General features: G+C 29.4%; 1 protein-coding gene across 4 annotated transcripts; it reads right to left on the reverse strand.

The window, feature by feature from the left end:
* Nucleotides 1-14,893: 14,893 nt before the first annotated feature.
* LOC114194574 (protein LATERAL ROOT PRIMORDIUM 1) lies at nt 14,894-17,611 on the reverse strand. 4 transcript variants are annotated; one of them, XM_028084903.1, is made up of 3 exons: nt 17,249-17,611; nt 15,799-16,659; nt 14,894-15,592 (listed from the first exon to the last, which is right to left on the reverse strand). In XM_028084903.1, exons 2-3 carry the CDS (start codon nt 16,484-16,486, stop codon nt 15,228-15,230), a joined length of 1,053 nt encoding a protein of 350 aa, XP_027940704.1. In that variant the 5' UTR covers nt 16,487-16,659; nt 17,249-17,611; the 3' UTR covers nt 14,894-15,227. The 4 variants fall into 4 exon arrangements, with proteins under 4 accessions (XP_027940704.1, XP_027940702.1, XP_027940703.1 ...); XM_028084901.1 differs by having other exon boundaries at nt 15,799-17,149; XM_028084902.1 differs by having other exon boundaries at nt 17,245-17,611.
* Nucleotides 17,612-18,072: the final 461 nt, after the last annotated feature.

Consider the following 18,072-nt stretch of genomic DNA (forward strand, 5'->3'; position numbering starts at 1 on the left):
CTTTTGATCCAATTTAATCCCTCAATTTTATAAATATATGAATTTAGTTTTCTAACTATTAAATTTAATAGACACTTCAAATATGTTTTATGATAGTTTCTTAGCTAATATTGAAGTATAAATGTATTAAATGGGGTAAACAACTCAAATACTATCATGAGATGTGTTTGAAATGTTAAATAAACTTAACAAAATTTGGTTAGAAGGACTAAATTCATATATTTCTAAAGTTTGGAGACTAAATTGAGTCAAAATTTCAGAGAGAAACTAATTTCAATTTTCACTAAGAGTTAAAGACAAAAAACATATTTAACCCTATTTTAAATTATGTGTAGTAAAATCTATTAAATATCATTATTTAAAAATAAATAAAAATTTAGATATATGTTTATATAAGGATCGATTGAAATTGAAATCATGAACACCATTGTCGTGCACTACTTGAGAGTTTTTCTCATAATGTCTGGTCAAAATTGCAATCAATTTGTTTTGCCAAAATATTGCAATAATTTATTAGGTTAAGTAGTGTCATGTGTGGCTAGCATTTCCATAAATTGTGAGCTAGAACCTAGAAGAACTTTCCACTAAGTTAAAAGTCATAAAAAGTCAAATATCTTTTGACTTTATTACTAATGTTAGATGAAATTAAATTAAAGGTGCCTTGTAGGATGAATGTGAACATTAGGTAAAGAATATTTGAAAAATGTAGTATACTATTATTATTGGGATAATTTTGCAGAGTTGCAATAAGAAGTTTTGTTGAGAATGGTAAAGTTCAAATAAATAACTTAGAAAAGTGTGATGTCATGTTGATTATTGTTAGGACCATTGCTACTGAGTCGTCAATTCTACTTAGTTGTATTGAAAGCATTCATTTTAAATAATATATCGTTTTGATGTATTATTCATTAATCACTTCAAATAATTAAAAAAAAAAAGATATCAATCTTTTACATGAATTTTGTGCAATTTTTATTAAGTAGAGAATAAATATAACTTATATTCTATGTAAAATACTTAAATTATTAAATAGTAGTTTTTTAGCATTTCTTTTTTCATAATTTAATCAGTGGAAAGTCTCCTCATCTATTTTCGAGGATAAAATTGGCTTCAATTATTTTCTTTTGGAAAACTAAGTTGATGAAATTGAGAGAAATATATCTACCGTGAACTCGACTTGAAAAAAAGAGAAACTAAAATCGATAATGAATATTCATTTAGTACTTAATTATAATATTACAAATATATAAATAAATATTTTTTTCATAGTACTTAATTTCTTTACAAATACATAAATAAATTCTTATATTTTTCCAAGGAAGTGGTTTGTGTTTATAAAAAAAATTATGTATGGTTAAATAAGTTTGTAGTAATTCTAAAATTGCCTGGTAATAAAATTAGTATTTAAAAAATTGGTATTTTTTATATTAATATTATATATGTTGTGTGTATATATAAGGAGAAAATTTAGTTCTGATAATTATTATGTTACTTTTGAATTAATCTTATTTATATGTTGATTTTGTTGATTTTGTGAATGCCATATAGTAATGTGTCTACACACATATTAACATTTGGTTGGTAATAAATTAGTATTTTTTGAAAAAAAAAAACTAGTGTTTTTAATATTGATTATATACATACATATATATATATATATATATATATATATATATATATATATATATATATATATATATATATATATATATATATATATAAGGAGTTAATTTAGTTCTGATAATTATTATTATTATGTTACTTTTGAATCATTCGTATTGTTAAGTTAATTTTGTGAACGTCATATAACAATGTATCTACAAATATATTAATATGTTCCTATGTCAACATTACTAATTAATTAAGGAGTAATATAATTACTCTCGAAATCAAATTGACATGTTTATTAAATATAGGATTTAAAAATATTGAAAAAGAAATTAAAGGTGTTAATTTCAATTTGTACCAATTTTAAAGATTCCAGCAACTTATTTAACTTTTTTATATATGATATGATAGTATTTTCTTTATTAATTAATATTTTATAAAAAAATATTAACATGCTAAATTATAAAAAAAACAAAATTTATTGACGTCATATAATTATTGATAAATGAATATAAAAAACTACATTTTAGAAAGGTAATAACGCAATATTTATACAAATATATTGTGACATCTTTAGAAAACAAAAATTAAACATATAAGATAATCCATCTTTGTAAAATATATAATATTTTTTTTATATAACTTAAATATATGCAAATTATTCATAAATACAAATATTTAAAAGATAAAATAAGTTAAAATAAAACTTTTATTTTAGTTTAAATATTTTCTTTACAGTTGTACTTATATATGCCCGTGTATATAACTTAGTCATTACTGGTCACACGACAACAACAATATAAAGATAAGTAATTGAAAATAAAATTTCAATATAGAATAATTATATAAAAAATAATTATTTTAACAATTTGTAAACTTCAATCTAGTTAGTTGCAATTAAAGTGATTATATCTTTATGATGATGTACTAACAGGTTTATCTTGTCCATAATGAGACCACATGGGAACTCTCATTCTCATTCTGGCCAAACTTTTCAAAATTGACTCAAAAATAAAAAGACAAAGAAGAATTTATTTAAATAAAAGAAAAACTAATCAGACAAAAAAGACATATTATTCATAATATTAAAGAAAAATCAAAGTTTTAAATGAAGATATGATAGTTTTTACGAAATCAAATTTGAATATTTACTTTTCATATCCATAAGTTTTATGTTTTAATAAAAAAAAATATGCAGAATTAAGTTACCTATTATCTATTTTACTCTTTTGAGATTTTTTTTTTCAAAAAATAATTAGTTCATAATAAAAATTGAAATAAGGATATAATTAGGAAAAAACAGTTATATTACATTAAATTTTTTAAAATGAGAGATAAAAATGAATCAATTTTCATTACATTTAATTGTTATGTAAGAACAAAGTAATACATTTAATAAATTTTACATTAAATTATTTGACATGTTATCACATTTCATAATTTCAATTTTATTTTTTATAATATTGTTAATCAACTTCATAATAGTGATAAGTGTTATTGTAACAATGAGTTTTTACTATTTTGATTTCACTATTATAAAAAATAAATTAAGTCAATTCACTATAATTATAATGCAATAAATATATAAAATTGTAAAAAAAAAAAACATTGGTAAGTAAACTAACTCACTAATTCATCAATCCGTGGTGATCAGACCAGGTTGCAAAATTTATGGCTCACCATAAATTAAGTCGGGTTGAGCTGACCATTTTTTAACTCAACCCATGGTTAGCCAACCCGTGTAAATCGAATCTACTCATTTTGATACTCCTCTAAATACACGATTTATGCACCATTTAAGGTTATTTCTTAAATTTATCTACACAATATTAAATATGACATTTATTACATTTATGTATTATATATATATATATATATATATATATATATATATATATATATATATATATATATATAAAGATTTTATTGCTATTACTGTTACAATTCAATTAATTAACATACAAAATATTAAATATCATGTTTAGAGTGAAATGTAATCCAACTTTCGTGCCAAATAATTATAATATTTTTAACACATGAAAAAGATTAGTGTATTTTAATGTTTATTATATATATATATATATATATATATATATATATATATATATATATAATTATAAATAATTTTTTAATAATCAAGTTTTTTTTAGTGTGTGTTCTGAGCTAGTTTTGTTGTGATGGTAATTTTAGTTGATTATGACATCCAGTTAGATTTGTCTGAGACATTGATAAAATTATAATTTGTTTGTTTTTATCTAAAAAATGAGTGGAATGCCTTGATAGATTGGTTAAGAGTGGTTTATCATAACTTACTCTATAAAATTATGTAGACTAGCTTGACGAGCATTTGGCTCGTTGAGCGAAAACGCAGAATCTGCATTAAAGGGAACTCCAACACCTTTACTCGTTCGGCTAACCATAACTCGTTAGACGAGCTTGCCAAAAGTAGTGCAAAGAGTTATGTTCGTTGGGCGAATAAAAGAGTGGCTGACCGAAAATGAATATATCAAGAACCTATGAGTGATGTATTTGCTTGACTCACTAAACAAGAGGATTTACACTTGGTGAATTTTCAAAGAATTTAGCCTAGCATTATCTCATTGTGGGTGAACATGCACTTCGGTGAGCAGGGAATTTAATGTGAAAACATAGAGCATCAGAGATATAATCTTGTTGGACGAGTGATATAGTCATCAAGTGAGTTTTATCTTACTGGAGCGAGAATATTAATTATGAATGTGTAATACGGTCTTTAGCTTGTGTTGTATACTGTGAGTATATATATATATAAAGATTTTATTGCTATTACTGTTACAATTCAATTAATTAACATACAAAATATTAAATATCATGTTTAGAGTGAAATGTAATCCAACTTTCGTGCCAAATAATTATAATATTTTTAACACATGAAAAAGATTAGTGTATTTTAATGTTTATTATATATATATATATATATATATAATTATAAATAATTTTTTAATAATCAAGTTTTTTTTAGTGTGTGTTCTGAGCTAGTTTTGTTGTGATGGTAATTTTAGTTGATTATGACATCCAGTTAGATTTGTCTGAGACATTGATAAAATTATAATTTGTTTGTTTTTATCTAAAAAATGAGTGGAATGCCTTGATAGATTGGTTAAGAGTGGTTTATCATAACTTACTCTATAAAATTATGTAGACTAGCTTGACGAGCATTTGGCTCGTTGAGCGAAAACGCAGAATCTGCATTAAAGGGAACTCCAACACCTTTACTCGTTCGGCTAACCATAACTCGTTAGACGAGCTTGCCAAAAGTAGTGCAAAGAGTTATGTTCGTTGGGCGAATAAAAGAGTGGCTGACCGAAAATGAATATATCAAAAACCTATGAGTGATGTATTTGCTTGACTCACTAAACAAGAGGATTTACACTTGGTGAATTTTCAAAGAATTTAGCCTAGCATTATCTCATTGTGGGTGAACATGCACTTCGGTGAGCAGGGAATTTAATGTGAAAACATAGAGCATCAGTGATATAATCTTGTTGGACGAGTGATATAGTCATCAAGTGAGTTTTATCTTACTGGAGCGAGAATATTAATTATGAATGTGTAATACGGTCTTTAGCTTGTGTTGTATACTGTGAGTATAGTGATTCCTAGGGTGGATACTACTATGTGGTGATGTGTGAAGTGTAATAACGATACAATCCGTAATGAGATTATATATTTAGTTGAACTCACATAGAGAAATATATTTAGTTGTGAGAGTCATACTCTTTGCTCAGGATGTGGTCCGACCATGATATAACTATAACTTTTAAGAGGCAAGAGTAAGTGGGTGATAACATGTGTATGATTTCAGATTTTACTCCACATATTTGTCCTTTAGAGGTGACGTCAAATGTCTAATTGTGTGTAAATTAGTCAGAGGGCTTTGTTTGTGTGATACACTTTAGACATTTGATTTATTTGAGTATAACATTTGAATCATGAAAGGTTGAATGATTCTTATGGATTGATGTTAACTTTATAAGTAGTATGAGTTAAATTTATTCTAGCTTAATGTTTGGTTGTTATAATATCCACATGCTATGATTGTGTATATAATTATGTTTTGTAATATATCCATCTTAAATTTCTTGAAAGACTATTTTAATTAATCTATAATATTAAGTATTGTATATGATATAATTGTACTATCTATGAACCGTGTGCTTAATACTATTTTTATGTTTTTAATTTACCATGGTACTTTTAGAAATATGACTTAGCACTATTCTACTCATCAAAGACATGATATTAGCGTTTCTATGGTAACACATGTCAGCTTTCACCAATTTACAAATTGACATATTATTACTTTTTTAGTATCATATATTATTATTTTAACACTTTTACCATCAGTTTAATATATCGAAATATTTATAATCATAAAAAAAAGAGTAATTTGAGAGCATTTGAAATAAAAAGATAAAATTAAAATATTAATCAAAATAGTAAAAACTAAATAGTTATTACACCAAAAACAGTAGGTTAAGAAAGCAGGTTGTATGTTACCCAACTACAAAACCCAGTGAAAGAAAATTAATACTAGACAGTGTCACTTCAAAAATTTCAATCTACATTTTCATAAATTTTTATATTTTAAATTATATAATTTAAAATATAAACCTTATATGTCAAAATGTATAATTTGAAATATATTTCATATTTTTATTTTATAATATACAATTTAAAATACAAAAAAAGTGTTATATTTTAAACTGCATACTGAAAAATACAAAATTGATGGGTGCATATAAAATTTACGGTGGTGCTGAAAGAAATTACTTCGAGACTAATAAAACAATGGCCCAGATAATCGACCTACAGCAAAAGTCCAGTAACTGTCAGGTATAGTTACGGCCCTTCTTTTATTTTGATATAAGGGCCATGTTAAAACTTGTGAGTGGCCCATTTATAGGTAAAGCCGAACTAAATTATATTCTTGTTATTCGATAAAAAAAATATTAAAATATTAAAAATTTCATAATTTATTTTTTCGAAAAATTTTAAAGACGATTAATAATTATTTCTAAAAAATCCCTAACGAAAAAACACGATCAAAATCTGTATCGAAAGAACTAAAATATAATAATCCTTGTAAATGTTTGGATATATATAACGAACATAAGCAGCTCCAAGACCACTAATTAATTGTGATTCTGTGATGATTAAATTTAATTCATTTATTTTTGAAATGTTAACTCTACGCTTCATAATCCTTAAATTTTTCAAAACTATTTTCTTTTTTATCTTTAATATAGCGTCCTAGTATAATTAACTTTTCGAAACGAAATCAGATAGCTAAGAATAGAAATATACATGTGAAAAGATAATTACAACAATATGTAATAAAGATTATATCTTTAACTATATAAGTAAAATTTAAATTTTATATTATAGAAAATGAGATATAACATACACGAGGGTTATGTGATATGAAAAAAAAAATTAAATAGGTTTACCTTCTTAAATTACTATAAAAAAATTATGTTTCGTCTGTAAATTGAATATAAAGTATTTTGTTTCATCTCTTTATGAATGAGAAACAATTAGTTATTGTTTCTACATTAGAGAATTGATTCAGCTAGAATCAATTATTTTTAACGCTGAACAAAACACATTCTTAGTACATGTAATTAGAATTAGTATAAATAACATTTTTTAAGATTTTTACTTATTTGTTGTGAATTAAAATGAGGATCAACGAGGAAAGAGAGTTATTTGAAAAATTGAAAAAGGTTAGACCTAAAAGGAAAGAATTTGGAATTTTGTAGAAGATGAGTAGGAGAGTGAAGCAACTTTAATGGTGTGCAATTAATTAGAAGGTGAATCACTAAACTAACATGACAAAAAGAAACTTTTAGAGTGATTCTAATGAAACCATGAAAATTGATTTAAAAGTGTGATTAGCACTTATTGGTGCACATTCCAACCAAAACTTTTATTTTGATTCTCAACGATTGATTTATAAAGCAATTCTCAAGATGCTCAAAGACTAAAAAAACTATTTGAAATATCTTCTTATTGTATTCTATAAACTAAAGTTTTCATCAACCCACAAAACCAACCACTTTAGAATAATGTTCCATAAACCAATAACAATAATGTGCATTTAGAATGTCTCTATATAAATAATTCTTACTAGTTTCATCCAATTAACATATTAACAATTCAGAGTTTTTCGCAATCCACTTTTTCCCAATTTTGACGGCAAAAAAGTTTATTCCTTTCCAAATTTTTCTTAGTCGTTTTCCATCCATAGAAGTCACACCGAAAATATAAATTAGTTCTTAATTATTCCTTTGGTACTGTGAGAGCTGTTTCTGGGAACAAGTAATTAATTGATATTATATAATCATAATAATAAAAATGAATTACAATAAATTAAAAAACTTGTTTTTAAGTATAAACATTCAAATTAAAAAAATAAAATATGTTATGAAACTCAAATGTAAATTTAAATAAGGATATACAAATATACGAAATGAGTATAAATATTTAAATTGTATATTTGATATTTTTTTTTTCCTTTTAGTTTTGAGATGTTTTATGGAGAGGGTGTAAAGAAGGAGGCATCCAATGAGTTGGTTGATTGGAATGTGTGGTTTAGAAACCAAAATGGAAACGACATCCCAAAAGAATGAACTCCACTCATTAACCTAAAAAAACAAAATTCCTTCAGCAATGTCGATACAACGTAGAATCACTTTTGGAGACACTTTATAATGAGCATAAAACGAGTTCAGGTGGACATTATTTTTGTCTCAAATTTTTCTTAGTTCAATTAAACGAATATAAAAATAATTTTGATTCTATATATAAAAGCTAATTAATTTGGAGGACAGAAAAAAAAAGGAGGATTGAAGGAAGAAGATGATCAAATTTTGATATGTAATATATTCAAACAATGTTAACATCAATTCAATAGAAGACTAATTAATTATATTATTGACAACCAATAATCTTTGAGTAAATTCTAATTTATCGATGAATGTTTTTAACATATTTCATATTTAAATTTAATGACGATACTTTTGTTGATATGAAATGAGTATAAAATTTGTTGGAAAAATCCGTCGATAACTTACCATCACAGTTATCGACAATGGAATTTTTGTCAATAAAGGTGATATGGAGGCTTGTCGATAATGCGCCCTGGTGAGGTGCGCCAATGACGATGATCGACACTAACGGTGATGGTAGTGGCCTGACTTATAGTAAGAGGTGTGAAAAAAGGAAGCAGGAAGAGGAAGAGAAATAAGAGGATGATGATGAAACCCAAATGATGAAATAACTTGGACTAATGGTGTTGGCGCACTTGTCGGTCAATGGCGAGGAGGGAAAAAAAATAAGTGAAGAGGATGGACAAAAAGAAAATCTTATTATGTATTTTAGTAAATATTATCGACGGCTATTTACAACAAATTTGAGATTATCTATTCTTGTCGATAAATGTTTTAGTAAACTTTATCCAAAATCCACGGACAAATTTTTGTCCTATCATTATTTCGTGAATAAAAGTGATTTATATATATATATATATATATATATATATATATATATATATATATATATATATATTATGTCTAAACTTCTTTATTTTCTCTTGGAAAAGACGAACCAATGTTTAACAAATATGAATTTAACTATCACGTCTAAGTACATGAAGTCAAAATTTTGATGCTCTTAGGTTAGATGCCGTGTCCAAAATGATTTCATGCTATGAGTTTTAGCTTAAGGTTGGGTATAGGTAGTTGTAATATTTCATTAACATGCATCTTTAATCTTTAAACAAAACCTTAATTATATCAAAAGTGAGGGTGGTGGGCACTTAACAATTGACTTCAACATCAACTACTTAAACTTTTGATTAAATCATATTCTTATAAAACACAATATGAAGTTAGTTATAGTCCCCACAACTTTTGTTTTTTTTTTTAACTTCACATTTGTGACGATTTTAACTCTCTTCAATATCTTATTCTGTTTTTTTTGTTATCACTTTGCAACAAATTTGTGTTCATTGTTTTGTTTCATTCTCACATTTAATTAAAAGTATGAATCTGGTTTCACAAAATTCATTTTTAATATAAAGATAATATTTTTAAAATTTGATAGCAACAAGACATGTCAAGTTATATTTTAGAAATTAAATTTGTTTAAATCTTATAAAAATAATAAAGTAACAGGATAAACTTAATATATTAGTCCTCTTATCTTGTAAGTCCTTTCATCCACAAAGTTCATACGAGTCAAAGTTTCAATATTTATTATTAGCAGAAAGACTCGTAGATGTGTCTATCTATTAGTATTTTTATTTTTATTGTGTATGAGGTTGAATTTAATATTTTGTAGAAAGGTTTTTTACTTATATGATGATAGTGACTATTTATTTAACTCTATTGATTTAATTTATGGTTTACAAGGGTCAAAGAAGAAAAAGTGGATAAAATGAGAAAAAGTGGCTGGTTTCCTAAAATAATAATTAAAGTGAAATAGTTTAACAAAATGTGTGATGGTAGATTAATGCCAAAAGAAATAGAGGAAAAAAGAAGACAGTTTCGGATAAGATAAACAGGGAGAATCATGTAATTAATTGTGTTAATAATTTTGTTTAAGAAGAATAAAATTTAGTATAAGGTCATGTTACTTCATCCTAGAAAAGGTTTTTTATCAACAAATCATAAATATTTTATTTAAGAAAGTTAAAATATTACTTAATTTAAAATTGTAAGATAAAAGATATGTAGATCTTCCTTTTTTATATATTGTTTTTCCAATTCATTTCTATTTAACATGTAATTAAATTTTCATTTACATCTCTAATAAAAAATTTAAATTTTAAATATTATTATAAAACTAAGAAAAATAAATAAAAAGAGTATTATCTGGTGTATGCTTAAAAAAGAATAAGATATTTTTGTTGCAGTAATATAATATACATTAAGATTCTGCTTTAACAAAAACAAATATTTTTTCGCATATTCTATAAATTGTTTTTGAAACCCTAATACTTTCAATCATGCGACAAAACACACTTACATAGTGACCTCTATCATTCTACTTTCCGCAACAAAATTAATTTACGTTTTTTTTTCCGACCCTACCACTTTCATTAATAAATAATTATTTGATGTTCTCACACAGTACAATAACTTTTTTGGAATTTTTTATTTTTTATTTTTTATTTTTCAATACTATTTTTTTTGGGCATGTTTATATAATTTCACGTGAAAGTTAGTTTGTCTCCCATTAACAGTGGTGAAGAACTTTAGTTATTTATATTATGATTATCATTGCTCTATATATTCTTTTGTTCTTTGTTCGTAGTTGTTTTGTTTTCGTACGAAATGGCATATGAACCTTGGAATTAGGATATGACAGTTTTTAGGTGAAAATTATGTTTTGTGCAGGTTTTGTTGTCCTTCACACCATTAATGGAGGTCATGCTCATGCACCCATGTGTGATAGAACTTGTCTATTTACAGAAAAAAATTGCATTGGAATTCATGCATTTTCCGATTTCATTTCAAACCATGTTTTCAATCATGAGGACACTCTGCAAACTTTTGCTTAGGAAATCAAAGAAATTTTGTTCATAATACAATGCATCAACAAAATCTTCTCAGCAAGTTGCAGACTTTTCTTTCAGTGGTCATGAAAACTACAACTTTCTTTTACTTTAACTGTTTAAAGCGTATTTGTTATCATGTGAATAATTTTGTATGAACATTATTCATGCAATAAAAAAAAGACTAATTTAATTCATTAATATTAACCTTTTAATTTTCTGTGTATAAATACGATAAACTAACCAATATTAATAGATAATTTTCTTTTAGGTATGAATTCAAAGTCGGCTAGTTCATGCTTTGGAAAAACCATCCATTAAAAGAAAGACCTGCATTTAAAAGTATTTCAAGCAAAATAATTGTTTATTTGAACAGTAGATAACACAAGTTAAAAATAAATAAATAAATCTTATTTTCAAATGTCTCCAATGAAAAAATTATTATAACTGAATCGCAGACTAAAAATGATTTAGAATGTTAGAGAATATAATCATTCTACATTAATCTATCACACTCAAATTATTAAAGAAAAACACGTATACAATAACGACCATTAAATCAAAAATATGTGTACAATATAACAAAAATTCAAAAAACTATGTAAATACTTAAGAGAAGGAAGATGACATGACAAATAATATTTTTTTTGAAGTACTTGTGAAAATTAAATAAAGTAAAGATTCTCCATTACATTAAAATAACTTGAAAGTTTAACTACAAAACAAAATCCCATGTGTTTGTAATATATGACATAGTTCTAACCTCAACAATTATTGTACTAATAATCCGATTTCAACGAATAGCAATCAGAATTTAGTACATCCAAAGATTACAAAATAAAAAATAAAAACGATAAATTTTGTATAATAGGAATTTAAAATAAATCAAAGTTAAATTTTACGATATATTAAATTTTAAATTAAACTTAATCACGATTAAGTTAACCACAATGGTATGTTAAGATAAGGAACAACAAGAATTCAAGTTCAAAACAGAATCATATACAATGAAATCATCAGAAAAAAACTAATAATAAACAAGAGACTTTTAGCAAAATCCATAACATAGAAATGCAATAACCTAAAACAAACAGAATAACAATTATGGTGAATAATGAAATTTCCCCCCTAAAATGACCTAATTAATTCAAAAAGATAAAAGAAAAAAATGGTGTGTCCATGCAAGAATAAGATGAAACAAATGAGGCTCACTTTGGTATGTAGATGGTGTCAACAAAACACTGCAACATTAAAAAATGAGCACACATGATAAGTATACAATTCAATCATCCACCAAATAAGTTACTTAATTTATTCACCTAAAAAATTCCCAGTTTCTTACACAATAAAAATCATCTTGTACAGTGGCCACACTGATAAAAAAAACCACTGAGACTGAAGAATATGATTGCAGCAATTTACACACTGCAAAACCCAAGAGAAGGTAAAAATAAGTGAAAAGAATATGCAACAGAAATCACCTTACACAAACAATCATTTTCCTAGAAATCACAAGACTGTGTCTTTGGAAAAATATATATATATATATATATATATATATATATATATATATATATATATATATATATATATATATATATATACAATCGAAACTTTTAGACTCTCTGGCAGAACCATCATGTTTGGAGAAATAATTCATTGTCCAAAAACAAAACATAACACAGAAGGGAGAAAGTTATGTCACTGCAAAGACCTTAATCATATCTCTACAAGTTTAATTAACAAAGCACAGATAGGACAAAACAAAACATAAACCAAAATGAAAATCCATATATCTATACGTGTGTAACAACAGAGAGTGTGTGAAGAAGGGTTCACAAACAAAAAATAACCATGTTTCAGAACATGACAAAATGCAGAAATCATAAGGCACCAAGCAACCAAATTGTTCGCAGAACCACACCAAGGCAGACACAAAATTCAACTGTACTACTTAATGTGAGAAATTTAAGAATAGTGTACTCAGAAACTCAGACATGTACCTAAATGTACCAACATTTTTGCACCAACCATGTGTAAAAAATAGTAGCTTATAGCAGATAGTAGGAAGAGTGGTTACCCAATCATTTACAGTGGAGAAGAAAACAAATCATAGATAGTGTGCTTAAGATCACATATCTTCATTTACTCCAAAATCCCAGAAAGGAAAAAACAAAATAGCCAGCACCAAACAAGCTAGAACTAATATCAATATCAACACAAGAAATGCCTTCTCTAGGGCACAACACAAACAAATTGTTCAAAATTCCAATAGAACCCTTAGATGGACTAAACTAAAGACAGGGTAATTGATTCTACATCAGTGAAAAGTATAGCCGATGATCACTTTTTCATTGACATGATATGAATGGTGTATGATTCAAAACCTCACAACACTAAGAAAAAGGTCCAGTATAAAAACGTGATTGCATTCTTCATATTAGTTGATGAGCACTATCATACCATGCCACAAACAATCTTATGCTTCATGCACTTTTCAGATGTAGCAAACACAGGTAACAAATGAATAAATAAATATATGTATATATATAAAATGTATTGCAATCCACATGACATAATCGTCCAATATATAAAACACTTTCAGACAGCTAAAAGGGGGAAGCATGTGCAGGGAAAGATAATCTAAATATGCAATGAATAGAGACAATCATTCATTTGTTTATCATGGTCGGAATCGGCAACTAAGAATCTAGCCAAAAAAATAAGTGTCACATATTTTAACTGCAGTTTCCCCACAATAAAGTATATAAAAGCTGAGTATGCAACTCCGACATGAATTTATCTTGTTGAGAAGTAACATACCAGGCAACTTCTAGGATATCAACATCATTTACTATATAATATTGCAAATATTACTATTAAACACAAAGGAATGGTATTTTAAATCTTAAATGGAATTAAATTGCAAATGAAATAAATGTAGGATCAACTTAAAGGAAATCAATAAGGTGCAGTTATTGGTAATGGAAGTTTAGCAGACGAAAATGAAGCAACAGAAGAATTAAATAACCCTAATTTCAGTTGGAGCAATGCAAAACAAAGTGTTACAAGGGTTAGAAAATGAAAGATGCGGTAACAGGTGTTGCCTTAACTCCAAATTCTAATGGAAGAACAGAAGGAAATAAGAGTACATCAAGTCTTCATGAATGCAGAAACTTTGCAGGTTTCTTACGCATCAGAGATGACCAATAAACTTGGATGAAAAGGACAGACATACAATGATGGTGACATTACAACAACTAATATTGCTCGAGTCTAAAGCAGCATCTACTTGTGAAATCAACATTTATTTATTCTACTATTTCTGAACCAACTCAGCTATTACAAAATGGTAATTTAGTATTAGCATATATATAAATATATCACAGAAATTTAATATTATATTCAGAAAAATGGAGGCAGTCCAGAATAAAGATAAATCATGGAGAAAATACATCTGGCACGCAAAGGACTGGACGCACATCAATAACAATTATCACAAGACATTAACATATGTAAATTTTTATCTTTATGGTGTGCTTTATACTGTAGCTTTTGTGATTGTGGGTATAACATTACTGTAGATTTCACCTTGCACCAATCAAAAACTATATAATAATGAAAATAAAGGAAAACAGAAGTGATTTGGGTTGGAAACTTGGAATGAATAATGGTATATAACTAAAATTAAAATGGTGAACCGAGTAAAACAAGTTTTATCCACCTTTTGTTTCCATTTTGAGTTAATTTAGTACATAAAGAAACTATTTGTTTAACAGTTAGATAGAGTGAGGCAGGCTTGACATTCCATGATGATCTCATGCAATGACAGTGGCCAAATTGGGCGAGAAAGAATAGAGAACTAAAAACAAGTTGAAAAATAGCAGCAAGAAAGAGTAACATGCGCAATAGAGATACAAAATCCTAGAAGAAAATTAAAGATTTTGAACCACAACCTACGTCAGCCACTCCAAGCCCGTGTGTACTAATATCTTCTTGCACTTGGAAAGACCCTTTAAGTTCAGTTCATTGGATTACCATAAGCAGAAGAACCCCCAAGTAACCCTCCACCCGAACCTGCATAAACATCAGAAGGATCCATCATCGGAGAAGAAGAAGAAACCCCATTTCTCCCCACCCCACCACTCCCTCCGCTCCCACTTCCGCCGTTTCCACCACCCAAATGCAACTCCGATAGGTTTGGATACACATCCCTATTCTCCACCCCTTGATCATACAGAAACCCTTTGAACACGTGCCCACCGATCTTCACCACAGCCTGGTACGCGTACTCGTCTTGCCCGTCCTCCACCGCCGTCACTCTAACACACTTGAAAACCGCCGGTGCACGTACTTGCCCAGGTAAAGACTCCTTGAACCCCGCATCTGCACACAATTCAACCGATGAACTCCTAGTCAAAGCATGAACCCAAAAGAAACTACAATGCATGAGTTTATGGTTGTGTGTAATCATGCATACTTATCAAGAAACTCTGCAAAATTTAGCATCTAACACTGTGATTGACGGGGGAGGAGAACACATGGGAAACCAAAGGAAAAAAAAAATGGTATTGGGAGAGGAAAGTACGAACCTTGATGGCTAGAGCTTGTGTCGAAGCTTCTGGGAGGGGTGGTGTTGGAGGTGGAAGTGTGAGATGTTGTAGTGGTTTGCGAAGCAATGAGCCTAGGTTTTTTAGTCCCGGAGGTGGAGCCACTGGAGCCAGCGACCGCCGCAGTGGCCGCAGTCATGAGCTGGCGCTCTCTCCGGCGTGCGGCGGGGACCCATGTGCTCTTAACATGGGTAGGGCAATCGAAACCTCGACTTTTGCAGCAAGTCCTACACCTTCTATTGGTACAATCTTTCTTGGCCTGGTTTCCGCAATCCTGGCACGTAGTTCCCCCACTACTGGTACCCGAAGCAGTTAAGCCGCCACTGGTTTGAACCAAATTTCCAGAACTCGTGTTACTTTGGTCGAGAAGCCCCTGCTGCTGCTTCTTCATGTAGTGGCTCTGATGGGGCCCTTGGTCTTGCCAAAACTGAATTCCCCCACCACGTGACCTGTTTCCGAGAAAGTTGTCGGATTCCAGACACGGCGTGGCGGCAAGAAGAGGGATGACGCCGACGCCGAGTGCAGTGGCGGGGTTGAGGGAATCTGCCATGACGGGGTCGTGCGGGGGCTGTTGCTGGTGGTGGTGATGGTGGTGGAAGGACGAGGCTGGCGCCACCACGAACATTCCCATTTCGGGGTAATTGATCGACCTGCTGGCGCCGGACCACATTCCGGTGGTTTGTCCGGTGGCGGCTGCTGGGGCGGCAGGACCAGCATTGAAACCAAGGGAGAGGTCGTCCACGGGGACAGCACGGCCAGCAGCAGCAGCGGCGGAGGAAGCAGTCGCTGCCCAGTCCGCAAAGGCACCAGAATCTGAAGGTAACCTCCTTGTAGTAGCCACAACTGAAAGTGCTTGATTTCTCAGATGAAAGACAATAAAATAAAAAAATTATACAGTGTTGATGAGGGTAGGATGTATGGTGCGTGGGAAGCACAGAACTATCGAAGAAGATGATGAAACATAGATCTTGTAACAGGTATGTTGTGTGTGAGTGTGAGAGTATGTATTTATATGTTGTGTATATATGAGGGTGTATCTAATGCGGGTGTTATTCTTCTCGGTGTGGGGTCTGTGTGGCAGGGAAAGAATTTGTTGGTGGAGGAAAAGAGAAGTTCTCTTTTGATGGAGTTTGTTGGTGAGAAAGAGATGAGAGATCTTGTTGTTTGTTGGGGGATGAGAGTTGAGTAAACTTAGATTTTTCTCTCTCTATGAAAAGGAAGGGAAAACGAACAACTTCTCTGCTTCTTCTGTTTCTGCTTCTGCTGCTGCTATTGTGGCTACTACTACTACTGTCACTTTGGCTTTTTTCACAGGAAGAAAAAGTTTTGGTTTCTGAGTAAGAAAGAAAGAAAATCAGTTTCTGAAGGGTCCAGCAGAGTGCAGAGGGAGCAGTGAATGAGAAAATGCAATAACGACTTCTTACTTACTTACTGTGTCCCTCTTTCTATCTCTTTTATTTCTTCTCTCTCTTCATCATCTTCTTCTTCTTCTTCCTCCACAACACAACAACACAAACCTTATAATCTGTAAATTGATCTTCTCCCTATAAACACAACCACCTTTGTCTTCCTTGTTCCTTGTTCCTCTGGTTATGGCTTTGGCTTGTTATGGAAAGTGAAACTGAAAATGGCTTCCTTTCTTCTTCTCTCTCCAATAATCAGGCTCTGATAATAAGTAGTAGAAAGAGAGAGAGAGGAATGGAAGAGAAAGAGAGCATAAAGACTTTTGTTGTGTTGTTTTTGTAATTTTATGGAGTCTCTAAGAACTCACATGACGCCACTCATTGCTTGTGGGCTCTGGCGCGTGGGAGTCACGTCGGCAGCACTGACGTCTCAATCGGAAGAAAGGCGCGTGCACGCAATTAGGGTGTGTGTGTGGCACGCATGTAATTTGGATGTTATTTATTTTTGAGAATAAAATTAAAGCATGTTGTTGAGTAGCACTGAGCTATATACTGTAGTCTATAATCTAAGGTGTCATCCATATCTTTTCCTTTTTTCCTAAGATAGTCCTTCCAACCCATATCTATGAATTCTTTTCTATAGATCGTCTTTGTCAGATTTCAATTTATTCACTCTCACAAAACTTTCTCTCTTTTCTCTCTGCATGCCCTCACATGTCACTTAATTTTTATTATACCCTCCTTCTTCTTCTTCAATCGTTACACTCCTCAGTTTATGCATGCTTAACAGAAAATAAATATATTCATTCTTCTGTCTAATAACTTGACATTATGATTTCATGCAATAATTGAA

The sequence above is a fragment of the Vigna unguiculata genome, chromosome 8 (genome assembly GCF_004118075.2).
Source record: "Vigna unguiculata cultivar IT97K-499-35 chromosome 8, ASM411807v1, whole genome shotgun sequence".
Classification (NCBI taxonomy): domain Eukaryota; kingdom Viridiplantae; phylum Streptophyta; class Magnoliopsida; order Fabales; family Fabaceae; genus Vigna; species Vigna unguiculata.

What these genes read in the sequence shown, in the direction of transcription:
- LOC114194574 (XM_028084903.1), bottom strand. Translation starts at nt 16,486, where the DNA reads ATGTGGTCCGGCGCCAGCAGGTCGATCAATTACCCCGAAATGGGAATG. An exon ending in CACAAGCTCTAGCCATCAAG is followed by an intron (nt 15,593 to 15,798) that starts GTTCGTACTTTC and finishes AATTGTGTGCAG; the next exon opens with ATGCGGGGTTCAAGGAGTCT.